Source organism: Oryzias latipes, chromosome 12 (genome assembly GCF_053564925.1).
Source record: "Oryzias latipes strain Hd-rR chromosome 12, Olatipes_Hd-rR_3.1".
NCBI classification, from domain to species: domain Eukaryota; kingdom Metazoa; phylum Chordata; class Actinopteri; order Beloniformes; family Adrianichthyidae; genus Oryzias; species Oryzias latipes.
This window is the reverse complement of record NC_136248.1, coordinates 3,485,443-3,511,862: the sequence shown is the minus strand read 5'-3', so window position 1 is coordinate 3,511,862 and position 26,420 is coordinate 3,485,443. Positions and strand designations below refer to the sequence as shown.

The 26,420-nt window shown below is 43.8% G+C and overlaps 1 protein-coding gene across 1 annotated transcript in view; it reads left to right on the top strand.

Annotated features, from left to right (window-relative positions):
- megf10 (multiple EGF-like-domains 10) overlaps window positions 1–26,420 on the top strand; it is a 58,584-nt gene that overhangs the window by 27,272 nt on the left and 4,892 nt on the right. The window contains exons 6-20 of the mRNA XM_011482096.4: window positions 5,979–6,225; window positions 6,527–6,647; window positions 6,787–6,923; window positions 7,845–8,057; window positions 8,558–8,732; window positions 12,153–12,273; window positions 12,537–12,700; window positions 13,905–14,007; window positions 14,576–14,722; window positions 15,975–16,109; window positions 16,394–16,522; window positions 16,603–16,731; window positions 18,444–18,572; window positions 23,999–24,127; window positions 24,241–24,468. Coding sequence (XP_011480398.1) covers window positions 5,979–6,225; window positions 6,527–6,647; window positions 6,787–6,923; window positions 7,845–8,057; window positions 8,558–8,732; window positions 12,153–12,273; window positions 12,537–12,700; window positions 13,905–14,007; window positions 14,576–14,722; window positions 15,975–16,109; window positions 16,394–16,522; window positions 16,603–16,731; window positions 18,444–18,572; window positions 23,999–24,127; window positions 24,241–24,468 — 2,307 coding nt within the window. The remainder of the gene's footprint in view (window positions 1–5,978; window positions 6,226–6,526; window positions 6,648–6,786; window positions 6,924–7,844; window positions 8,058–8,557; window positions 8,733–12,152; window positions 12,274–12,536; window positions 12,701–13,904; window positions 14,008–14,575; window positions 14,723–15,974; window positions 16,110–16,393; window positions 16,523–16,602; window positions 16,732–18,443; window positions 18,573–23,998; window positions 24,128–24,240; window positions 24,469–26,420) is intronic.

Below are 26,420 nucleotides of genomic sequence, written 5' to 3'. Positions count from 1 at the left end.
CCTCAGAGAGCAATAGAGCCCCATCCTGATTGGCTGAAAAGACTTTCCACATGACCAACCCCTCAGATCACCAGACAGTAGCTGCGTTTCCATTGACTGTGAAAGTGGAATTGCGATAACAAATGTGTCTAATGGAAACACGACGATTTAGAAAAAACGTGCGTTTAAGGAAAAATGATCAAAATTGACATATTTCGCAATACTGTCATGGAATCCCTTCTTTTTAGTTAACTGAGTCACATGACCAACAACCGGATGGCGATTAGCTTCTTGGTAGAAACTGGCGGCCTTGGACGCTGCACAGCGGGCGCCACCAGAGGTCCCACAGCATCACACGGCTCATCAAAAGTTGAGTGTGTCATGTGGAATTGTTGAAAACACCAACCACCATTTCCTCTTCATTCCTAACCCCTCCCACGTAAATGGAGCTCGCCACTCCACAGCCGGAAGATTACGCCATGATAATGAGCGCTAGTGGCGTGGCAGACATTTCAATGGATCTGCTGTCAGTCAAAGTATTGATCACATCCATCACCATGTTTTTGAATGACTCCTCATGTTAGTTAGTTTGTGTTTATTCATAATTAGGATTTAATGGAAACAGTGTAATTTGTCGACATTTGTAGAATTTTGATAAAGTTTTGCGCATATGTGGAATGGAAACGCAGCTAGTGACTGGTCTGTAACCCTTGTGCTATCCTAGGCACTTTACCATTGGGAGTTGGGTCATCTAGACCCACTAGACAGTGCTCTGAACCTTTTTTCTTCAATGATTTGTGATCTTCAGGATTGACTAAAATTCCTTTTTCCTTATTAAAACACAAATTTAGTTCACAATGTTCAACAATGTTTACAGTTTGAGCACAAGGGTTAAAGCATCATCAAATGCATATTGGAGGAAACAGGCCGAGGCAACACTTCCTGCTGGACCTCTGGTGGATTTCAGATTCATGGGGGTTACAATATGAGGGCAAGAGAGGCCCATACTCCGAGGACTCGATCACTGTTCAACGCTCTTCAGCGGCCGAGAATGTTGACCTGAAATGAAAGCCAAAGCTCAAGCATTTGTGTTCTCTGCAAAGCATGTTAAGATGCTCCAGATCGTCTCTCTGAGTGTCTTCTGCAGGGATTTGAGCGTTTTTCTCTGTTCCCACAAGCCTGCCATTCCTGCTGAACTGGGTCATTGGAAAAAGGACGGACAATCTCAGCAGCTCTTATCCCCCCTCCAGCACGAGGAGTGTGTTCTGTGCCAGCCTGAACAACTGGAAGCTCCTCTTCACCTCCTTAAATCTGAGCGTCAGCTGTGATTGGACATCTTTTTGAACTTTTTGTTGTCTGCGTGGAAAAATCAGAACATGCACTTTGATTTGTTTCAGGCTCCAATGATAAACTCTGGATGACGTTTGAAGTTTTTCTCCGGAACAATCAACATATTATAGGATAAAAATCACAAGATTGGGATGCAGATGGCCATGTGAGCCAAGACAGTAAAGTTTTTTGTTAACAGCCATCTGAAACGGGCCGATGAAGGAAAACAATCTGTCCTGCAGGAAGTGGACGAGGAGCCCCCAGCCCTTCCAGTTTGGCCCTTCTTTAATCTGGGTCAGGTTTCACAAAAGCACAGAGATGACTGGCTTGAATGAAGCAGGCTCTTACATGTGCATCTTAGTATCCCTAATCCCCTCGTCTGTTTTGTCTCCTTGGAACCCCCCACAGCCCCCACCACTGTTTGTCACACGGGGGTCGCAGGGCCTGAGGAAAAGGAAACATGCACTTCATCTGCTGAAAGTGGAGCAGGCTAATGCAGGAGGAATGAAAGCGGCCTGTTAATCAGTCGGCCTCCCAGAGCTGCTCTGCATGCTGAGGTGGAGCCACAGCCGAACAAAGTGAGAAGAACCTCCGTTGGCGGCTTTTAAAGAAGGAAAAATGATTAAAAATACTTCATTCTAAAACTACACGAACAACAACATGAGCACGTTATTGGCCTGTTTTGTTCCATTAGGTCAGAAAGTATGATGAAGCACAACTCCAAATGTTTTGCTGAAATAAAAACCCTTAATCATGTCCCACAGCGGTCCTGGACCGCTGGGACCAGATTCTTTCTAACTGCATCTTTGAGCAAAAATGTGACCCCCTGCCACGTACTCTGATGGGGTTACAAACAAAAAGTAAAATCCACAAACAAATCCAAAACACACGTGTCAGGGATATTCAAAAAATAGTTTTTCAATTATTATGGGATGGCCAAAGGACCTAAGCGTTGAACTTTGTGGCAAAGTGTGAGAAACTTGCCGATTTTCACATTTTCCCACAATATGGGAAAAGAAAACTTGTTTGAGCAATCATCACAAAAATTCACACACTACCAGCCTAAGTTTACAACTACCACCAAAGGTTTGTTGACCTTTGACATTGGGAAGAGGATGCCGTCTTGAATTTTCAAAACATTCACCTTAAGTACCAGCTACAAATTTTAACTCCTCGTAGGGAGTCTGATCTATCTCCTTCTAACTCCTCAAAAAATGTTGGTTTTAAAGTTTGCAGTGCATTCCCCTTTTACTCACACATTATTTACTGGAACATTGTGAAAATGGAATTCATTAATCCCTGGATAAAGCTGGATAAAATGATATAACATACAATATGAACATATTAGGAAGACTTCTCACGAACAGAAGTCCAAGATCACTCTTTAATAGTAAGCATTCCTGTCTGGTGTTTGACCCCGAACACTAGACAGGATTGTGCAAGGAGGTGAAACTGAAGGTCCGCCACTGTCCTCTGAATTTATATCTGAGTTTGTTGAAGGCCCAGTGCAGCTTCTCAAGGTCTACTTTTATGAAAAACTTTCTGAAAGTTCACCACAAAATCTAAAGGTCTAAGGACCACTACAGCTTTCTCTAAATTTCCACCAAAAGTTGTTGGAGATTTATCTTCATGACAGACTGTCTACAGGTTCACCACAGCATCTGAGTCAGGTTGAGATACTGCTGTTAGAAATGGTCTCCCAACCTGTCCCAGACTGATGGACATCAGTTTCGAAGAGTTTAGTTACTCCAATGAAAAGTTTGTTTTTGGTGTTTTTAACATGTTCTTGTAGGATTTTTCTCATGATGGAGGACAAATATAAAAAAATCAAGATTAAAATAGCATTTCTGAGTATTTCTTTGTTTAAATTGGGATGAATCTACAGCAGATGAAAAAATGCAGTAGAAAAAAGCTTTCTTTTATGATGCAGCAAGTGGACGGGGCACAGTCCTCCTGCTCTGCTCCATTCTGATGGATCCACTTGCAGACAAACAGATCCATGAACGTCTTTGTTTTCCTGGTCTAAGCTGGAATCTGGATCTAAACTGGACGGCTGGATGGATCTAATATTGCTCGCCATTTGAGTTGTACCGGTGATGTTAGGTTGGGGATGTGAGGGGCTGTAAGCTAGCAGGAGAGAGTAGTAAACAAAGGGATGATGGGATATCAGCTGAGGCTTACTTCTACGCCAACATTCAGTGATGAGCTGCTGCTCTGCACAAACTATGATCTGAAACTTTGCCTAAAAATGGAATAATCATAATCAAGAGACCACGGGGAATAATTTAAAAATAGATCAAAAGATGATCAGAATGAGACTTTAGGTCGGTGTGGTTCTGGTAATCATTGAGTTGGACTGAAAGGCGGCTGCCTTCACTGACATGAGTGATGTCTCTGCATTGCTGGCAACAGCTGATAAACCATCAAGACCAGCTGCTGAACTTGGTGGATCATGTGACTATTCAAGACCGAGCGAGTATTTTAGGCAGACTTTCATGACCAAACTGGAGATGTGAAATACAAGGATACAGAAAATCCAACCAGTCTGAAGCCACAGGGATGCCATCATTACTCAGCGGTCATCTGTGTGTTTTAATCAGTGAAACCTAAAGCACAGCCGGCAGGAGCCTCAGCAAAGACGCGTTTTTGTTCTTTTCCTCAGCAGTCGGGATTTCAGCTGAAGAAGAAAACAGATGAATGTGCAATTCGTCTTCACCTTCGTCTTTCTGTCATGATCAGAGGAGGAGGAGAGACTGCTGAGTGGGAGTGTGTGAGGGAGGCTGATTGGGTGAGGGGGAGCAGATAACTGAATCAGGTGATGTCCTGGTGTCAGGTCAACAAAAAGACAGCCCTTAGAAGGCATCAGAGGGGCAGGGACTAATATTATGACAGTTACCTTCACTCTTTCCTTCTTGTTTACTAAAAGAAACCCTTTTTCCCGTTGACTCCATCCAAAAGTTTAGCCGCTCTAAGCAGCAACAGTCTGATGGACCATGACAGTTTGGTGACGGAGCTGAGGGTCATCATCAATCCGGGATTCAGAAAAGGTCCTGACTGAAGCACGTTGTCACCATTTTTGATTCATTGTCTTTGACGTCAATGGATTTCTAATAGTAGAGTTATGGGTTCATGGTCCCAACTGCTGTTGTCTGTGAAGATTCATCAAGGGTCTCACGGTGAGAAGACCTTGGTTCAAATCCCAAATGGGACCTTTCTGTGTTGTCCAAGTGTGGGTTTTTGTTTGGGCACTTTGGTTTCCTCTCACAGTTCAAAAACATCCTTACTTGGTGACTCTAAGATGGTCCCATCGTTGGGTATATGAGTGGTTGATGGTCTCGGTGTGGCCCTGCAATGGAGTGGCAAACCATGCAGGATGTACCCTGCCCCCATCTGAAAGTGTTGATATAAGCTCAGACGAGCCCCTGGTTGGGAAAATAGAGAAAATTGGTTTAATATTTAGCCAGAATATTAATACATTGATTTCATGTGTGGCACAATTTTATAACTTGAATAGCTTCTGAAGAAGTAGCTTTAAAAATGGAAGGATACTTGCGAAACCTTGACTCTCTGAGCAGAATGAGTGAGATGTCTCTCTATGAAGTATGGAGACTGTCTCTCTGACCATGTATAATCCCATAGGCAAGTAAAGCCTGACTCACATTAGACATATCTAGTTTATAAAAACAAACAAAAGTGAAGACCAGCTCACTGCTACACACAAAAAAGCTCAATCGGGTAAAACTCAAGAGGCAGCCAAGATTCTAGTAGAGTGAACCCACAGACCAATGGCGGCCTGAGAAACACAAAGAAAGCAGAAATGCTTCCACAATCCAGTGAGAGAGCCAACCTGGCTTTCTCTCCCTTTGTCCCAGCCATGTTCTCTTCACTTGGAGCTACAACTCATGTTGGTAATTAGGAAAACCCTAACATCCCCATCTGCAAACCGAGTACACCAGGGATGTGCAGAAAGAGTGAGAATATCACTTACGCACTTAGCTGATAGCTGGTAAAGCCGGCGGTAAATGTCTTTAAAGACGGGCTTTTGATCAGCTAACAGAAAGGCAGCATTATTATTCCAGGTAGGCGGCAGGACATGGTATGAAGATTCATGTGAGAAGTCTGGAACAGCTTCATATATGCGTCCCACAGAAACCACGGCAAAAAAAACCTAATCCTAAAAATGTACTGAATTGATGGGAATCATTGAAAGAGTATGGAGAACTGTCAAAGATCTGAATTACCTGGCTAGAACTAGTTTAAACTAAGCTGTAAACTGCAGCGCTGTGCGCCCACAGGCATTAACCCTGTGACCCTCAGAGACCTTATCTGCAACCTTTCTAAAAGCAAAATCACCACCAAGACTATGAACACATTTTTACTGTTTACTAAATAGCCTGAAAACACGTTTAAAAGTCCCTGATTTGTTACGCTTTGTAGTGCTGCACTTTAATTTTGCCTTTGATAATTTTTGAATGAAACCCAGACTGTACAAACTGCGGTGTCTTAGTAAGAAATATGAAGGTGAAGTCATGTTATTTTAAATCGTTTGTGTTTTCACAGGAAGGATTGATGGTTCGGTTCACTTACGTCGTGATCTGGGTCCTTTAGCTTTAGCCTCTTGTTTTTCTCAAAGGGGTGTGACATTCTCCTTGTGCCCTTTCTGCCCTCAGCCTGTGATAGCAGTCACTGGGGTCCACACTGCAGCAACAGATGTCAGTGCCAGCATGGAGCGCTTTGCAACCCCATTACTGGAGCTTGTGTCTGCAGCCCGGGCTACAGAGGCTGGCGCTGCGAGTCCCACTGTGGAACCGGCACCTACGGCAATGGCTGCCAGCAGAAGTGTCAGTGCCAGAACGGAGCATCCTGTCACCATGTGACCGGAGAGTGCACGTGCTCAGCCGGATACACCGGAGCTTTGTAAGTCAGACCCGCTGGAAGATTTCAAAGTAAAAGCGTGAAGACTTGGGATGCTGCATCCTCTCTCTCAGTGATGGAATGCAGTCTGTTGGCTCACAAGTTAGAGAGAAACCTGGTCACAGTTCAAGACAGGGGACCATGTCACCAAACAGCACTGTTAGAGAAGATATTTCTGTTTTTGTTGTACTCTGGGATTTTTTTTAGCATTCAGCTTAGAGTATTTATAAAGTGCCAGTTCAAGATCATGTGAAGGATGAATAAATGAAAAGAAAATGCCCTTTCTGCTGCTGTTTTGTTCCAGCTGTGAGGACCTGTGTCCTCCTGGTAAACATGGACAGCAGTGCGAGGAGAGATGTCCCTGTCAGAATGGGGGAGTGTGTCATCACGTGACTGGAGACTGCTCCTGTCCTGCCGGATGGAGGGTACGTACGCGTCTTTACTCGTCTGATGTCATGGGTCTCCACCGTCTCTCTCCTCCTGTAAACACAGACACGGAAGACGCAGGCAAACTAGAAACTTTACCACAGTGACAGAAAAATCCAACCTTTCGATGGTCCTCAGGGGACGGTGTGTGGTCAACCGTGTCCAGAGGGACGGTTTGGTCTGGACTGCTCCCAGGAATGCCAGTGCCACAATGATGCCGTTTGTTTGTCGACATCCGGGGAGTGTCTCTGCCGTGAGGGATACACCGGAGAGCGGTGAGACAAACGGTCCAAGCTTTTTAACTGCCAGCTCACCTCTTTAAATTTGAATTCCAGTTTGAGTCTGTTTGCAGGTTTGTCTGGGTTCGGAATATTTGTGAGAGGAATGCATACCTGTTGGATAATTTCTAGTGCTCATTCTGAATAGTTATACTGGGGTTATTTGGGGGTGGGGGGAGTTGAGGATCACATTTGATCTGTTAGTTAAGTGTTTTATGCTGATGTCTGTCACTTGTCCATCCATGATTTAGGAAGAGCACATGTTTCTGTTGGAAGAGCACATGTTTCTGAGTCTGTCAATCACCTTGGAGGGTGGGGTTTACCCCCAGGGCCTCTTCTTGCTGTCAAACAGTCCTGGCTGTATTTGGACTGAGGTTCTGGTTAGACTGTGCTTTGCAGCATCATGAAGATGACAGAAAATGTATCATCGGGTCCAGTGAGGATGTTTGAGTTAACCTCCCCAACCAGCAGCTCTTGTGGGGAAAATCCATGGTGACGTTGAGCGAGCAGTGACACACCCACACATGGTTTAGAACAGGGCTGCTCATTCCTGGTCCTCAAGATCTACCACCCTGCCTGTTTTCCAGCTCTCCCTACACTGCTTGCTGCTGATCACTGCTGGGTTCACTGATTCACACAGGTAGCTGCTAATCAGCAGCTAGCAGGGCTTGGAAATCTAGAAAACAGTCAGGGTGGTAGATTTGGAGGACCAGCAGTCCTGGTTTAGAACATCAGCTCTGCTACTGCAGGTTCTGGACCTTAATCTGTGGTGTCACAGCAACAACAACAATAACAACAAAAAAAACAGAAAAAAAAGACCAACTTCCTCATCTAAATGTTCAACACCATCCAGGTTATCTGGGGACCGTTTAGCCAGGACAAAGACAAACAGAGGCTCTGTTTCTATGATGCACACAGGTGTCAGGACCAGTGCCCTGTGGGGACCTACGGTGCCGGCTGCACAAAATCATGTAGCTGTGAGAACAACAGCAAGTGCGACCACAAGACTGGATCATGTCTTTGTGAGCCGGGCTTCATGGGAGAATCCTGCCACGTCCGTTTTTGTCCCGAAGGCCACTTTGGCCTGCACTGTGGCAGGAAGTGTCCGTGCCACCTCCCGAACACTCGCAGGTACGTGTCTTTAGAGATCTGGCCTGCAGCCACAATGTTTTTCCACAGGACAGCATACGGGTAAGTAACCAGGCATCATCTCTGAAGATTTTTGAGGATTTCAAACAGAAAGTTGGTGTTTGGTGTAACTGCAGCCCTGACCCCACTGTTTCCTCTCAGTAATTACTGGAAATTGCTGCTGTACCTCAAAACTATGAGCCCAAACAGAACAGATTGGAGGCACTGCAGAAGGTCAGGGCTCCATAGAGTCATTTTCAATGAGGATCAAGCTCAGAGTTTAGTTGGTTTGGTTGGAACATTTTTTAACAATATGCTAATTGAATATGCTAATTGGAAGCATTATTTAACTATCAAATCATAACCATGCTGAATTGAATCTGGGTCTGATTATTACGTAATAATCTGTTGTCAGTTTGGACCCAGACCTGGCTGGCTTTAAGCAGTTCCTGTGTAAAGTTGTTGTGGTGGTGATGACAACGCATTTCTTTTTTTTTTACCAGCTGCCACCCGATGACCGGGGAGTGCACGTGCAGACCCGGTTGGTCGGGTCTGTACTGCAATGAGACATGTTCTCTGGGATTCTACGGCGAGTCGTGCAAAGAAGTGTGCCAGTGCCAGAACGGAGCCGACTGCCACAGCGTGACCGGGGAGTGTACCTGTGCTCCAGGCTTTACGGTACTGCGGCCCTGCTTGTCATCGTGACGCTGCGTAATTGCAAATCTCCCTGTCTCCTGGGCATTAAAGGAAGCGTGAGCATTCATTTTTAGAGTTAGAGAGCTTATGATCAGCAGGATGCAGGACCTCCTTTGAATTTCTGCAGCATTCAAATGTGTGTAAACACAAAAAAATTCTGAAAATCCTGGATGTGAAGAGACTAGAAAACCACTGAAACACTCTAAGGCCATCATTTCTGAAACATGAAATGAATCAAATAATTTCAATCTTTTAATAAGCCTTTCTGAATTTGAGGATCTTCCAATTTTTTGCTGGTTTGAGCTGCACGTTTTCTTCGGAGTCCCTGTCATAAAAATGAATTATGGATTTGGGAAAACTGGAGACTTGGTCATAAAAACATGAACATTTACTCTGAGGGAAATCAAAAGAACAGGGACCTGGTGTGGTTAGGCCAGAACAGACACTGCGCATGTGAACATCATGGCTTAAACACAAAACTATACATCTAAACAAAATGAGTTGATGAGAAACAACTGAGTCTCTAGGTTTAGTGCTAGTAAAAGTCCCCAAAAGTCTTTGATCATATCCTGATTACATACATATGACCTCTTTTTTTTTTTTAATACAAGATTGTTAAGTAAATAGGGTTTATTTCATTTTGAGCTGAACTTGTCACACATCATATCTGTGATGAAAAACAGGACAAATTCAGGAGTCCAAGAAACCAGATTTATTTTATTCAACTTGAAGGAGCCCAGATCCTGGAGAAATTCATCCAATGTACGGATGCTAAGGAGATAGTAGACTGTAAGCGATTCTGAATAATCTTGAGTCTGAGCAAAAATGAGCTTTCTGGGATGATCAGCAGGTAGAGAAGAGGGGCGGAGTGAAGTCCTCGGCACAGCAAATGGATGGAGGTGTGGCTCCAGACACAGAAGTCGGAAAAGGGAGGGATGCTTGTTGCAATGTGGTAGAACTCAGGAGCCTGGGGCTCAGTCACAAGCACCCTTGACTTTGCAATCTAAATAAACTCCAGAAAGGTCTCTGGGAAAAAGGTTTCAAGAATTGCAGAGGTAATGGGACTTATAAGGCTTGGTCAGAACAGTGTGGCAGGGAAACAGGAGCAGACAATGGCCATAGCAACGTAAAGCAGAGAGCATGGTTGAGCAGGGGGGTATTCCAGGAAGCATGTTTAAACTAGCCTGACTTTAACCCTGAACTCTGGCTGAAATCCGCCTGAACTTGCTTACTCGGGGTATGTCGGTTCCAAAAGACCGGATATGAGTTAGCGTTATTACGCTCGACTTGGTAACCCTGGGTTAATGCACGTGCACGGCAAGTACATAAAGACATTCTCAATAGATCGCCGATTTCTGAAGTCACCATGGAAACATGTGGAGAAGAAAAGAGAGCGCTATACTTCAGTGAGACGGAGTCTGACATTAATGACGGCGTATGAAGATTATACGTCCATCAAAAAAGTAACACGGCTGCATCATCAGCAAAAGAAAGAGTTTCTGCTTGGAGAAAAACAACAAAGTAAACGCACAAGTTTCTGATCTAATTTCCATTTTCCTTGTGACGTATATATATATATATATATATATATATATATATAACTTATCCAATTTTGCCAACTTAAATGAATTACTTCAATTGGTAACAAGTAATTGAGTTAAATTTATTCAACCTAATTTCTTACGTCTATAAAACTCAATAATTGTTAATACAACTCAAATTTACGTATTTATCTAACTATATTCCACAATACTCCATTAATCTTTTTATCATCTTAATTACTTATATTTCTTGAACTCTCATATGTCTAAGTTTGAGCCGGCAGATATGCTCGTTTTTATAACAAAAAGGACGGGAGAAAAAATGCGCGTTGCGCACAAATTCATTAACAAATTTTCCATCACTGTCATTACATGCAGTACCTACAGGGGTGTTTTATAAATTCATCATCCTCTCCTATATTCTCACTCATGGTGCAGAGACGTAAGCATAGTAGGACAAAATAACTCGGCAAAACACAGTAAAACAGCTAAACAGTTAAACAACTAAACACATTTTGTCAAAAACCCGCACTTAAACCCAAATACGTCCAGACAGGCAAAGGGAATGATATCCCAGAATCCTTTGCGGTGCCGATCTAACAGCAGCACCAAAGTTACACCTACTTAATTGAATTAATTTAAATGAAAGGAAAATAGTTGTCTAAAAACAACGTGTTATTTTTAAACTGACCTAACAAAAAAAATGATTTATCTTAACTGAAGCAAATAATTAAGTTAGATCAAAGTGAAAAAGTTTCTCTTTCCAACATCCATATGTGGTCTTATCACCCTCTCATGGTGGAAAAAGTATTATCTGAGCTTCTTCATCCACTAAATCATCTTCAAATGGACACGCCATGCTGCTTCACCTCTCTGAAAACAAACTAACCTTCAACTAAATCTGCTCCAGACCAGGTTATGTTCAGAGCATGAGTTGCTATGGCAACTTGACCGACCCTGAAACATGCCTCCATTTCTGGAACCGAAAGCTGAGGTTATCAACTTCCTTAGCCTCAAACTTACCGTGGGATCTAGCATAACCTGCTTTCTGGAATACCCCCCAGGTTAGCTGGAAATCAGGCTGAATGGCGAGCAGACAGGGAGACAAGCTGGCAGAGAACAGCCCCGGTGAGTTGACTGAATGTTTGCAGTGCAACAATCCAGCAGAGGGTGATGGACTGAGGCAGAGGTTTAGAGGAGCAGGCACAGGTAAAGGAAATCAGACAATTAGCAGCAGAAACCCAGAAAGAACTGGCTGCTTCATGGACCCAAAAGTCTTTAAGGAGACAGAAAGAAAACAAATAACTGTCCAGTGGGCCCTCACTTTATCATGGTTCACGTTTCGCTGTTTCACAATTTTTTAGTGCAGTTTTGCAATATTTTACAATTATTATTTTGCACAGTGAATTGTGTTCTGTGACCTGATTGGCTGTTGACCTTGTCAATCAATCTCCTCTGAGCCGTGCCTCCTGTACAGAATGCGTTCAGTTTGCCACATTTACACAAATTTTTGATCCTGATCAGATCTTTTTTTTCATTCTGTAGTACTGGATGTATTTTTCTCTGAAGCTTTGATAGTTTAAACAAGAGAGAAAAGTGTCAAAATGTTCATGTCTGTCTGAGAAAAGAGGATACAGTGTGTAGTGAGGACTTTTACAGCCTTAAAACATCTGCCTACACTGTACTTCCATCTAGTGGCAGAAGTCTGAAGTGACTGCAGCCATTTTCGCCTTGCTCATGTGCTTTTTTTGGGTCAAAAAAACACATAAATGAAACATCTTCATGCATGAAGTGTTGCAGCCAGAAAAAGTTCAGCTGCTTGGAGCTGTAGATGTCCAACCTGTGCCCTCTGACCCCTCAGGGTCACAGGTGTTCCACTCCATGCCCGGCGGGCTCCTATGGACTGAGCTGCTCATCCAGATGCTTTTGTAAGAACGGAGCTCGCTGCTCACCTGTGGATGGATCCTGCTCCTGTGCACCAGGTGAGCTGAGGGGGGGAGTCAGTGAAAGGAGGATGTGAGGAAAAAAAAGAAAAGGAGGATGGGAGCTGAATTTTACTAATATTTGTTGTCTCCATGGAATTACCTTCTGACAATGATGACCGGAGCGGGTTTTTAAATATTTTTCTAGTGTGTTTATTAACGAGGCTCCAGCAGCCTGGAACTCTGGACAGGGAAAAGCAAGAATAGATGTGGCAGCTTTGATTTAATAAAGAAGAATCTGCTTTCTTGTGTGTCTGGATCAGGCTGGCATGGGGTGGACTGCTCCATCAGCTGCCCCAGCGGGACATGGGGGCTGGGCTGCAACCTCACCTGTGCATGTGCCAACGGGGGCTCCTGCAGCGCGTTGGACGGCCGCTGCACCTGTGCTGCTGGCTGGAGAGGAGAGAGGTGTGACCTGCGCTGTCAGGTGAGAGGACGAGTATGGAAGTTTTGAAGTCATAATTCAAAGTATTATGCAAACTGGTAAATGCAATTTGCAATTTGATCATGCAATTTAAAAATGTATTTATTCAATTGACAGTTAAATATTTAAATTTACAATTCAATAAGACAATTTTGAAAATAAAATAGTAATAAAAAATAATAAAAAAACAATCTGCAATTTACAATTCAATATTTTAAAAACAACATTTCAATACATGCTTTGCTTTAAATTTATTTTAGAGTAACTTCAAATCTATTGCATTGTAAAATGCCATGCTGTTTTTGTGTCAAAATTCAAATGACATTGCAGAACAGCGCCCCCTGGAGTAATGCTTTTTTATTTGCATAGCATGGCGCTTAATGGGTGTCAAAATTGAAATGTAAACTGTCAGATGTTCATCAGGGCGGGGCCTACCACCTTCCTAAATTAGATCAATCATTCATTCATGCACATTCATACAGTGGAGCCACACTGGAGACGGGGGGGGTGAAGTGTCTCGCCCAAGGACACAACGACTGGGGGGGGAGTAGCAGGGTTAGAACTGCCGACCCTTCGATCATTAGACGATCTGCTCAACCACCTGAGCCACTGCCTTTATTTAAAAATTAAATATTTAGCTACATTGTTTACATATAGTTTGGAAAATATTTATTTCGGTCACATCTTAATATTTAATTTGCAAACTAAAAGTTTCATTTTATAAAAAACTAACACTAAACATTTAGACCTATAAAAAATATGTAACTGTAAATTAAACATTTATCTTGCTAACTGAATATTTAGTTAGCAAGAAAAATATTTAATTAACAGTTACAGTTAAATGCAACTTTTGTAAATACACGAAGGTGAAAATATTTATTTAAAAAATGAAACCTGTTTACCTTTGAAACAGGCTAAGTAACCCAAAATATTGCTATTTGTCACTTTAGAAACGGAGCCCCATACAAATCTGCTTATTGTTCAACAAGAAAGAGGTCTCTACTTAAATAAAATTTCCAGTGATGCTAACCTTTATTGTTCCTGCATCAGTCACCACATGCTTTCATCTGTTTGTTCGGCTAAGGTTGGGGTTAGAGTTAGTCCCCCCCCCCCCCCCCCCCCACACACACACACATCTGTTCTGGTCTTCTCGTGTTGTGTCATGCTTACCTTTCACCTCATACATGCTTCATCCCTCCCTCTTCAGGACGGCACCTATGGTCTGGACTGCAGGGGGCGCTGCGACTGCAGCCATTCTGATGGGTGTCACCATTCAACCGGCCACTGCCGCTGTCTGCCCGGATGGACCGGTACGCAACCAGAACCACCTGTCGAACGAGCAGATGTGTTCTTTTTCAGAAATCTAGGAAAAGAAACAGATGATGGTTTTAGATGATTTGATCATCTGCTTGAGAATGAAGCTTTTTATTTTACTGTCTTTTTCAAACATGACCTTTACATTGTGGTGAACAGCGTTCTGGCTTTTGGAGCTCCGAGAGCAGACAGGGACTAGGACTTGACTCTAACAGGTAGTGTCCTAAGTCGGGTTTGAGCTTTAAGACCCAGTTTGAAGCTATCAAGGGCTGATTCCCAGCCTGTGACTTCATGAGCACCACCCAGTGGGCTGGGCAAGGACTGCAGCCGAGGGTTTGGGTGAAGGACTCAAACAGAGGACTTTTAGTTTTATTGATAACTGATAAAGGTCAGGAAGGACGATGAGTTATCCTCACGGCCCCTTGAAGGGGCCAAGGTCTTACTGCTTTGACATCCCCGCTCTATCAGGTGTACATTGGTGTTAAGAAGCTGCAAAGGTGGGGGCAGCTGGAAGCAGGATAGTAGTTCAACACCTGTGGCTCAATGTGTGTGCTCTTGGAGCAGGGATCCACTGTGACAGCGTGTGCGCCGAGGGCCGCTGGGGGCCCAACTGCTCCACCCCCTGCAATTGTAAGAACGGAGCATCCTGCTCTCCAGATGAAGGAACCTGCGAGTGTGCTCCAGGATTCAGAGGCACCACCTGTCAGAGGAGTAAGTCCTGAAGCAGAACCTGTGTTCTGTGTTACAAAAGCGTTTCCTGTGATATCGATGGTGTTTTGCTGTCTGCAGCCATGAGGAGATCCTTGTTATGCTAAGCACTATGATAGGCTCTAAATCCTGAATCAAACTCCTAGGATATTACTTTTTGGTTTCATTTCCAAAGAGGTGATCTACAAACTATTTCTAAAAAAAACAACCCAGAATAACAGGTGAAACTTGATATAGGTCTGTTATTGCATCCACCTGCAGACAAATACATCCATGAACGTCTTTGTTTTCCTCGTCTGAACTGGAATCTGGATCTAACCTGTTCGGCTGGATAGCTCTGAAATTGATCACTATTTTTGTTGCACCAGTACTGGTAGGTTGGAGGTTGTGAGGGGCTTGTGGGAAAGAATTTAAACTTGCTCCACACCAACAGTCCTGTCTGCAAGTGGATGCATCGGAATGGAGCAGAGGAGGGAGCTTGTGCCCCGCCCAGCGAATTCTCCACATCACAACTACAAGCTTTCAAATGAAGTCCTGCTGCTCTGCAGAAACTATGTCATAAAAAACAGCATCATCATAATTAGGGTGTATTTGGATGGATGGATGGATGGATGGATGGATGGATGGATGGATGGATGGGTGGGTGAATGGGTCAACTTTAATGATCCCGAAGGAAATTTCAAGTGGCCAGCTGCCCACACTTAAAAAACACAAGCATTCCTAAAACAAATAGAAAACACAATAAATAGATAAAAAGATAAAAGCAAATATGAACAATCACCTAAAATCAAGTCAAGTTGGGACTGACTGGAGAAATTTGGTCCGCTTAAAGTGAACCAGAGTTCGTTTCCCCCAATAATCCGGAACAAATCTTCAGTCTGAATACACCCAAGCAGACCCTCATCCAGGACTAGGAACGGCTCTCGGACCCATCTTTGGGGGTGGTCTCCGTGTGTTTCCAATCAGACTAAGCTTCGGTTCGCTGTGTGATTTCTCAGTCCTAATACAATCCGTCCTTGGAGCGGAACAACTGAACCAAAACGGCTACTGTAGCAGACGTAAACAGAGAAGGAATGAAGAAACCGCTGAGTCGCGGACAAATATAAAGTAACGATTGTTGTGTTTTCTAACAGAAAAAAGGGTTCAACTGTTTATTTGTTAGAATGTTTATTTTAACACAGCTGAAAACGCTTCTGACACGCTTTTCTAAGCTTCATTGGAGGCCTTTGCTCCTCTGCCCTGTGTTCTTCTGCAGTCTGCTCTCCAGGTTACTTTGGTCACCGCTGCAGTCAGACCTGTCCTCAGTGCGTCCACAGTAACGGGCCGTGCCACCACGTCAGTGGACACTGTGACTGTCTGCCTGGTTTCAGGGGGGCGCTGTGCAATGAGGGTGAGTGTCATATGAACAGCGCATCCTATCATATCGGCTTCAGTGGTCTGCAAGGAGCTGCTCAGTGACACGCAGCAGCTGCTCCACCTCATTCCTCTGCATTCCTCTTCAAAACGGGATCCCCGCTCCTCTCACTTTGTCGATCCTTTTAAGAAAGGATTTTCTCTGCCCTTTATGAACCCTTTGGAAAAGTCGTGTTCCATGTGACCTAAAGCTCAATGGAGCTTGTGCAGAGAGGGACAAGGCTGCTGCAGAAGCGCTCTGATGTTTGCTGGTGTCTGCAGTGTGTCCCAGTGGCCACTTTGGGAAAAACTGCGCCTCGACCTGCCACTGCACCAACAACGGCACCTGCAACCCCATCGACGGCTCCTGCCAGTGCTACCCAGGGTGGATTGGCAGCGACTGTTCCCAGTGTGAGTTTAACCAGTACACTCATTGGATGTTGTTTCCAAGGAAACGACGATGAAACTCAGTCTGAATGTCTGTGCTGCAGCCTGTCCACCCGGATCCTGGGGACCCAACTGCATCCACACCTGCACCTGCCACAACGCCGCGGGCTGCAGTGCCTATGATGGAGAGTGCAAGTGCACCCCTGGGTGGACGGGTCTCTACTGCACTCAGCGTGAGTGACTTAACACACTGACCCACCCAGGAGAGCTTTGACACCACCCTAACCAGGACCCCTCTGAAGGACGGCACATACACATATGCACTAGACCAGTGGTTCTCAAACTTTTTCTTTTGTGCCCCCCTTTGGAGGAGGAAAAATGGTCATTTCTCCCCCCACCGCTAAAAAACCCGTGACAAAATAAGTCAAAAACGTTCAACTTTAATAACATATCAAAATCTTAAACATTCCTGCTGCTAGAGACTAGAAAAAGAAAGGAAATAAAGGATCATTCACTTAAGAACAATATAACATGTTAACACAAAAAGTTGTGTTAATGGCTGCAAAGTGACTGCTTTGTGCTTTGTGCTACTCATCTACTGTGCTACTTATCTTTTCAAAACAAGGTTGCAGGTTTGTTACTGCAACCCTCAAGTCCTGCTCAATACTGAGCCTAGCTCTGTTCTTTGTTGTCAAAGTGGAAACAGCAGAAAATCTCACAAAGACGTAGATTGGAAGTAGAAGGCCCCCAGCTTTCTGCCCCATGAGTGGATGTTCCCTCTCCACACCCAGCAGAAATCAGTGTCTGTGCTGTAAACCTCTTCCTCAGGGTGGAGTCTGACGTGATTTCAGTGAACTGATCCTCCTCAGCAGAGCTCAAACCAGCAGCTGCTGCTGCGTTAAATGGATCTCTCAGCCAGTTGTGTTGAGCTCTGATGTCTGGGAAATATTTGAGAAAGAATCCTGGCAGGGAAGACACCTACAAAGAGAATGATCCTTTATACAAAGTATAAATACATGAAATAAAGAATCATTCACTTTCAAATAGAGGCTTCAGATAGACGTGAAATATGGCCTTTTAAGGCATTTAGGTTGTGATATTTTGGTTAAAAACTCCATATCATAAATGAAACACCACTGGGAACGTTTTTTTTTCTTTTTAAATGTCATGGGGGACTTTAAGCAAAACACCAACAGAAAAGATATTGTTGAGGATAAATTTAAGAAAACTCTGAGAAAAAAACAAATACCCTTCATCTGCTGATAAAGGTCAAGGCAGGCATGAGTCATCTCATGAGTCAGTTTTTCAAGCATTACAATGACCTGAACACTCACTTCTGTAGTCTGGAGACTTTTATGAGATCAGATGTTTCATCATCTATTTCTGGCTTTACTGATATTTAACCAGATTAATTATTGAGCTTGGTCATTGGGAGAAAATATCATGATTGGTTTTGGAATTTTTCAACTAAAGGGAAACCTTGTAAAAATCTTTCCGTTCAGACTTCATCTGCACAAATCAGCGAGGAAAATCTGGGGAAAACTTTCAATGAGAACAGTCTGACTAAATCACAGACGGAAAGTGTAAAAAGTCACTGGGTGCTGGAAGACAAAGAGAAATACCCAGAGAGTTTCTGTGAGGCAGTTCGGGTAAAGCTTGGCAGAGGCTTGGGAGAGAAGCACAGAAGTGAGCACTAGAATGTCATGCAGGTGACTGAGGTCGGTCGATAAAGTCCCGATTTTAGACCTTAATAAACTCACATAAGTCATAAATGTGTTTCTGAACTCTGTAAATCTGTAACTTTCAACTGGATCCTTGGGTAATCCCTTATTTTATTTTTTAACATGGTTTGTGTCTGTCTTCTGGTCTTCCAAAACTGGACTAACCTTTCTGGTGAGAGAACAGGTATGGGAAGATCCTGTTGTGACAAAGACCTCTGTTTCAGGCTGTCCTTTGGGTTTCTATGGGAAGGAATGCTCTCAGAGCTGCAGGTGCAGAAACGGTGCAGACTGTGACCACATATCTGGACAGTGCACGTGTCGCATCGGCTTCATGGGACTACACTGTGAACAAAGTAAGATTCTGGGTATCCATCGAGCACAATTTTCTATGACTGTTTTTCCCCACTCAGTGAAACACCAACCTCTCTCTCACTGTTGCAGTTTTCAAGTGTTTTTCAAATGTATCTCTTGCTAATTTTTTGTTTTGTTTTTGACTCTTTCCTGGAGTATTTCTGCTCCAATCACCAACTTTATCTCTTAGTTGGAATCCATCCATCCATCCATCTGGAGCCAGGTCATGGGAGCAACATCCTAAGCAACAATGTCCAGACCTCCTTCTCCACAAAAACATATTTCAGTTCTGCAGGCTTAACCCATTGCCTGTATGTGAGAACTGGCAACTAAACAAAATAGCCAACTAAATAAACTTCATTTGGTTAGATCCGACAGTACGTCATTTTCTATGGGTGGTGTCACACTCACTCGGTCCAGGTCTCATATACAGTCAGTGGTTCAACCCCATGTGCATCTGGGGGGTATTCCAGAAAGCATGTTTGAACTACCCTGACTTTAACCCTGAACTCTGGCTGAAATCCGTCTGAACTTGTTTACTTTGGGTATGTCAGTTCCAAAAGACCGGATATGAGTTGGTGTAATTACGCTCGACTTAACACGGCTGCATCATCAGCAAAAGAAAGAGTTTCTGCTTGTAGTAGAAGAACAGACAAAGTAAACGCACAAGTTTCAGATCTTATTTCCATTTTCCTTGTGACGCACATATATATATATATATATATATATATATATATATATATATATATATATATATGTCACAAGGAAAATGGAAATACACACAACATGAGAGACAATGAACCACATGTCATGCCGGCTCAGACGTCGCCCGGCCAAACAAGGTCTGCGTCAGGTGCTGAGGAACCAGAGCACCCTGATGGTAAGTGGGCTACTGGAACAAGACGGAAATGGACTAGATGAGAACAAGGTTCTGTTAGAATGCTACTACTCAAGTAATCCCACCCAGAGGGGTTACATGCAGAGAATGTGGAATGAATGGATGCTTCGAAACCCACAATCAAGGCTAACTGCCAAACAACTGGTAGCTCAGTGCTCTAACATCCACAAACGGCAACTCCTATCACAACTTGAAATTGAAGCGATACAATACAATGCCACGGGAGAGCCAGAACAACAGGTCAGAGAGGAGGTTATGCCACACTCACACCCTGAGATTGGGTACACAGCCCCAACAACCACAATTACGCTGAGCGAGGCAGCAACTGACCTGAAAGACAAGATCATGTCTACAATGAAGACTAGGCAACCCCGACACCAGCTACAACGGTTAAGTGATGTACCGCCTGAAAGTCTACTGGAAACTGTAAATGAAGCATTGAGGGCAATTCCTACCACAACCATCTCAGAAACCAATGAACTGGTTTACACTTCAGCAGCAGTGATCCTTGAGATGCTTGGCTACAAGAGCAACCCTGGAAGAAAACAGTACCCACCATGGAAGCAACGGTTAGAGGCTAAAATCAAGGCAACTCGGAAGGATGTGAGTAAGCTGACAGAGGCTCAAAGAGGTACAATGAGAAAGCAAGTACCTAAGAGATACAGCCAGATGCCCATACCTGAAGCACTGGAAACTGCCAAACAAAGGCTCCTAGCCTTGAGCAGCCGCCTAAAGAGGTACACAAGAGACAATGAAGCCAGATGAATAAACAGGCTCTTCGCAACTCAACCTGCAAAAGTGTACGCTCAGTGGCAGGGTCAAAACAGCCGAGCAGACCCACCAAGGCTAGAAACTGAACAGTACTGGAAAAGTATATGGGAGAAACAGACAGCACATAACAGCAATGCCCAGTGGCTGGTCTCTCTAAGAAAAGAACATAGCAACCTCCCTGAACAGAATCCAGTAACCATCACAGTGGCAGACATCCAAGAAAGAGTCTCAGGTATGAAGAACTGGACAGCACCGGGCCCTGACATGATACATGCCTACTGGCTAAAGAAGCTTACCGCACTCCACGAGCGCCTGGCAGCACAAATAAACCAGCTGCTAAGAGATGGGACTCACCCCGAATGGCTAACGGAAGGGCAAACGATCCTGATCCAGAAGGATCCCTCAAAGGGTGCAGTCCCATCCAACTACCGGCCAATAACCTGTCTGTCCACAACATGGAAGCTCATGTCAGGCATCATTGCAACCAAGATAAATAGTCACATGGATCAATTCATGAGTAACACACAGAAGGGCATTGGTAGAGACTCCAGAGGAGCCAAACACCAACTCCTGGTCGACAGAACAGTCGCTCAAGACTGCAAGTCACGACACACCAACCTGTGCACAGCCTGGATTGATTACAAGAAGGCCTATGACTCGATGCCACACACATGGATCACTGAATGCTTGGAGCTGTACAACATCAACAGGACTCTAAGAGCCTTCATAGGAAACTCAATGCAGCTGTGGAAAACCACCCTTGAAGCCAATGGGAAGCCACTTGCACAAGTGTCCATCAAATGTGGGATATACCAAGGTGATGCTCTGTCCCCACTGCTGTTCTGCATAGGTCTCAACCCCCTCAGTCAAATAAAAAAATAAGACTGGCTATGGATACCGACTCAGAAATGGGGCCAACATCAGTCACCTCCTCTACATGGATGACATCAAGCTATATGCTAAGAGCAAGCGTGACGTTGACTCCCTGATCCACACCACCAGGATCTCAGTACTGACATTGGGATGTCATTCGGGCTCGAGAAATGCAGCCGGATGGTGACAAAGAGAGGCAAGGTAGTCCACACAGGGGGGGTCTCACTCCCAGAAGGAACAATAGAAGACATCGAGGACAGTTACAAGTACCTTGGAATTCCACAGGCAAATGGCAACCTGGAGCAGGCAACAAGGAAAGCTGCAACAGCTAAATACCTCCAACGAGTAAGGCAAGTCCTGAGAAGCCAGCTCAATGGCAAAAATAAGACCCGGGCAATTAACAGCTACGCACTGCCAGTTATCAGATACCCTGCAGGAATAATAAGATGGCCAAAGGAAGAGATACAGACCACGGATGTTAAAACACGAAAGCTCCTCACCATGCATGGAGGGTTCCATCCCAAATCCAGCACCCTGAGACTGTATGCTAGCCGCAAGGAAGGAGGCCGAGGACTAGTGAGCGTAGAAGCCACTATCCAGGATGAAACATCCAAGATCCATGAGTACATCAAGCTCAAGGCCCCAACTGACAGTGTGCTCAGTGAATGTCTCAGGCAATGGAGAGCAGAGGATACAGTGCTGGAGGACAGATCCTCATGGGAGGACAAACCCCTGCATGGGATGTACCACCGGACCATAACTGAAGTGGCTGATATCAAGAAGTCCTACCAATGGCTAGAAAGGGCTGGCCTACAGGACAGCACCGAAGCGCTCATCCTGGCAGCCCAGGAACAAGCCCTGAGCACCAGAGCAATAGAGGCTCAGATCTACCACACCAGACAAGACCCAAGGTGTAGGCTGTGCAAAGAGGCCCCTGAAACAATCCAGCACATAACTGCAGGGTGTAAGATGCTGGCAGGGAAAGCATACATGGACCGCCACAATCAAGTGGCTGGAATAATATACAGGAACATGTGTGCAGAATATGAACTGGAAACCCCAAGGTCAAAATGGGAAAAACCTCCGAAGGTGGTAGAGAATGAGAGGGCAAAGATCCTGTGGGACTTCCAGATCCAGACTGATAGGATGGTAATGGCGAACCAACCAGACATTGTAGTGGTGGATAAAAAACAGAGGAAAGCCGTTGTGGTGGATGTGGCAGTGCCAAGCGATGGGAACATCAGGAAGAAGGAACATGAGAAACTGGAGAAATACCAGGGACTCAGAGAAGAACTGGAGAAAGCATGGAAAGTGAAGGTGACAGTGGTGCCTGTGGTAATTGGAGCACTCGGGGCAGTAACCCCCAAGCTGGAGGAGTGGCTACAACAGATACCTGGAAAGACCTCAGACCTCTCAGTCCAGAAAAGCGCAGTGCTAGGAACAGCTAAGATACTGCGCAGGACCCTCAAGCTCCCAGGCCTCTGGTAGAGGACCCGAGCTTGGAGGAGAAACCACCCGCGGAGGGTGAGAGGGGCGTTTTATATATATATATAACTTATCCAATTTTTCCAATTTAAATGAATTACTTCAATTGGTAACAAGTAATTGAGTTAAATTTATTCAACCTAATTTCTTACGTTTATAAAACTCAATAATCTTTTATACAACTCACATTTACATATTTATCTAACTAAATGTCATATTACTCCAATTCAATTAATATTTTTTCCATCTTAATTAATTACAATTCTTGAACTGTCATATGTCTAAGTTTGAGCCGGCAGATATACTCATTTGTATAACAATAAAAAGAAAGAAATAATATATACAGCATGCATTCATTCATCTAACAATATTCCAACTCTGTCATACTGGAACCGGCAGTAGGGGTGCTATATAAATTCATCATCCTCTCCCTCCCTCTCGCTCATGGTGCAGAAAGAATTAAACATAGTATGACAAAATAACTCGGCAAAACACAGTAAAACAGCTACAACTAAACATATTTAGACAAAAAGTTACACCTACTTAATTGAATTAATTTGAATGAAAGTAAAATAAATGTCTGATTACTGTGTTTTTTTAAGTTAACTTAACTAAAAAAAATGATTTATCTTAATTGAAGCAAATAATTAAGTTAGATCAAAGTAAAATAGTTTATTTTTACAACATCCATACGTGGTCTTATCACCCTCTCACAGTGGAAAAAGTATTATCTGAGCTTCTTCATCCACTAAATCATCTTCAAATGGACACGCCATGCTGCTTCACCTCTCTGAAAACAAACTGATTTTCAACTAAACCTGCAGACCAGGTTATGTTCAGAGCATGAGTTGGAGCTTTAATACCCCCCTGGAACAGCCAAAAGACACAGCCCTTCCAGCTTGTCCTGGGTTTTCCCCTACTGGGCCACCTCCCACAACCTTATGGCAGCTTGATGTATTACACAAATCAAATAAATGATTTATGCATTTGACCAATCCGATGGACTCTTTTACATCATTGACCAATCAGATGGAGGCCTTTTATGTTAGATGCTTGCCTCCCATGTAGATGAGGGTCATTTGGAGTATAATTTAAGTTATGTTGACTCTTATTTAAATTAAACTGTTGCAGTGAAATGGAAATAATGTTTTTAGTTGTTTTGCTATTTGTTCATTTATCGTAATTTATATCATCATTGCAATATTGACCACTAACATCACAAGGTTTTCCTCATATCGTGCAGCCCTATTTTGTGTGAAGGAGCAGCGGTTCCATCCCTGCTGCTCCCACAACCCAACAGTGGATAAAGAGACAACAGCTGGAGGAATGAATTGGGTTATCCAGTGGCTGCTTGTTGAAATTAAACCCCGAGACCACTGTCTTCCTCTGTTTCTTCATTAGAGTGTCCTCCTGGCTCCTATGGTTATGGCTGCCGCCATGTCTGTGACTGCCTCAATAACTCCACGTGTGACCACATGAGTGGAACGTGCTACTGCAGTCCCGGCTGGAGAGGCGCTCGATGCGACCAAGGTCAGAGGATCCTTTCACCTGGAATTAACTGTGTTCTTATATGTTTTCATATCTAACTGCATTACCTGACATGAATCGAGAGCCTCTGACTCTGCATATTCTTCTGTCTGCAGCCGCTGCAGTGGTGGTGGGCGACCTCAACAGTTTGACCAGTGTAGCCATGCACATGGACACCTACCAGATAGGAGTCATCACAGGAATCATTGTCCTGGTTCTGCTGGTGCTCCTCCTCCTGCTCCTCTTCATCATGTATCGAAAGAAGCAGAAGAGCAAAGAGCCCACCATGCCGCCTGTCAGCTACACATCAGCAGCCCGGGTCCCACCTGATCATCTAGTGGCAGGTACTTCATGATTCAAGACACCTCTAATGCATGGTGACAATTGTCACAGCAGGACGCAGAGCCACCCCACCAATGAAGAAATCTGAATTACACATTTTGTAAATCACCAAAAATCCTTAATCTACTTTAGGATTATTGAGACTATCATTACACCCCCATGCCTGACCGAAGATTTGGGGTATGTGGCTTGATAAGTTCTATTTTGATTTCAAACATGGTTTTCATGATTCTGGTGGATCATCTCATTGATTGATCTCACAAGTTTCCTTGATGTTTGCAGAGATTATATTAATTTATTTACTTTTATTTAACCAGGATAAGTCCCATTGAGAATATTACTCCATTCTTTCAAAGGGAGTCCTGGCTCAGACAGCAGGACTGATCAATACCAATAAAAGACCATAATACAATTCAAAAATTATTTAAAACGTTTACAAGTCACTGATCTCATTGCCATGCCTTGATCAAAAATTCAAACTCGCTTGTTCGGCCCAGATCTATTCATTTCCAGTCCTTTTGGTAATCCTATTCCAGGTTGCAGGGGCAGTGAATTGAAATGCCACTTTTCTAGCCTCAGTGTGAACACTTGGTACTGTCCAGCCACTCACACAGGTATGGGGGGAGCAGATGCAAAAACTCGTATAAATAAACATATACCACTGAGTGAGTATACAAATCTGCAGTGCTGGCCATCCCACATGTGTGTAAATTTCACAGTGGTGTGTGAGGCTTACAAATTTCATTTCATTCATTTTCTCATTTTTAACATTTGAAGTTTATAACATTTATACTTTATACTGATTTCTGTACTCAAAACTTGCACTACTTAACAAAATAAATATTCCTTTAAAAACCCGTTCTCTGAGCACCAGCCCCTTCCAATTCATGAGAACAAGAGGGTTCTCATGAGCTGACATAGACCAATGAGAACAGCCCCTTCCAGGATGAGTCTGCGCTGCCAGCCCCGCCCCCAGGCTAACACACACACCCACTTTCTCCATGGAGCTAGCGATGTTTGGCAAAAACGCTTTCCCTCTGCTTTAAACAATAGGCACATCCTCTCAGTAACTCAGACATTTGCGAGCATTGTGATAATAATCTACCCGACAGCTAGATGCATACACTGTGGTTCTGCACTCCTGTCCAGGCTCTCTGGCAGCAGGTATGTGCCGATTTATCAGTCTGGCTTAAGGTTTAAATCACGGCCTCACCGTCACTTTGTGTGCTTGGTGACATGAGTGCCATCGATATAGACCATTGTTTTTCAACCAGTGTGCCGCGGCACACTAGTGTGCCGTGGGAGATGGTCAAGTGTGCCGTGAGAAATTGCCCTCATTAACTGATCTAAAAGCGATTACCATCTCCAGGAAATCAGCTCTTTGTTCATCCAAACAGGCCCTGATAAAACACTGAGAAGTTAAGCATATGAAATATCATAAAATTATTTTTTCTTTGTGTTTATTTGATTCTATTAAAGACATTTTGATAAGAATAACGGGATACCGCGATTTAGCTGCAGCTATAACTGTAAGGAATAGTCCCGCCCCTTTAACTGTCTCCACCAATCATTCTTGAAGGCTTAATCACATGTCATCAGTCTGACCAATCAGAAGTGGTTAAAGTATTCACTTCCTTGTTTCGATTTAGCGCAAAAAAAGTCTCTCTGTTCTAACAAAAATACCATCTAAAGCTCGTCTTTAGCGGTGTAGCTTTCCACAGAATCTGGTATCAGACTGGAACAAGTGAACAAAACCACGAAGCTCAAAGACGCTGGTCTTTCTGCGGTCGGCGGATTACGGGCACTACATCTCCCATGATGCAGTAAAGTGACTGTCTTAGTGCACAATGAGTCTCTCCTCTTAACGTGTTAAAACAACGAATACACATCAAACAGTTTTTGAATCTTTTGGCTTAATTTTTAATACATCTTTTAGAAAAAACAGCTGCAGCTT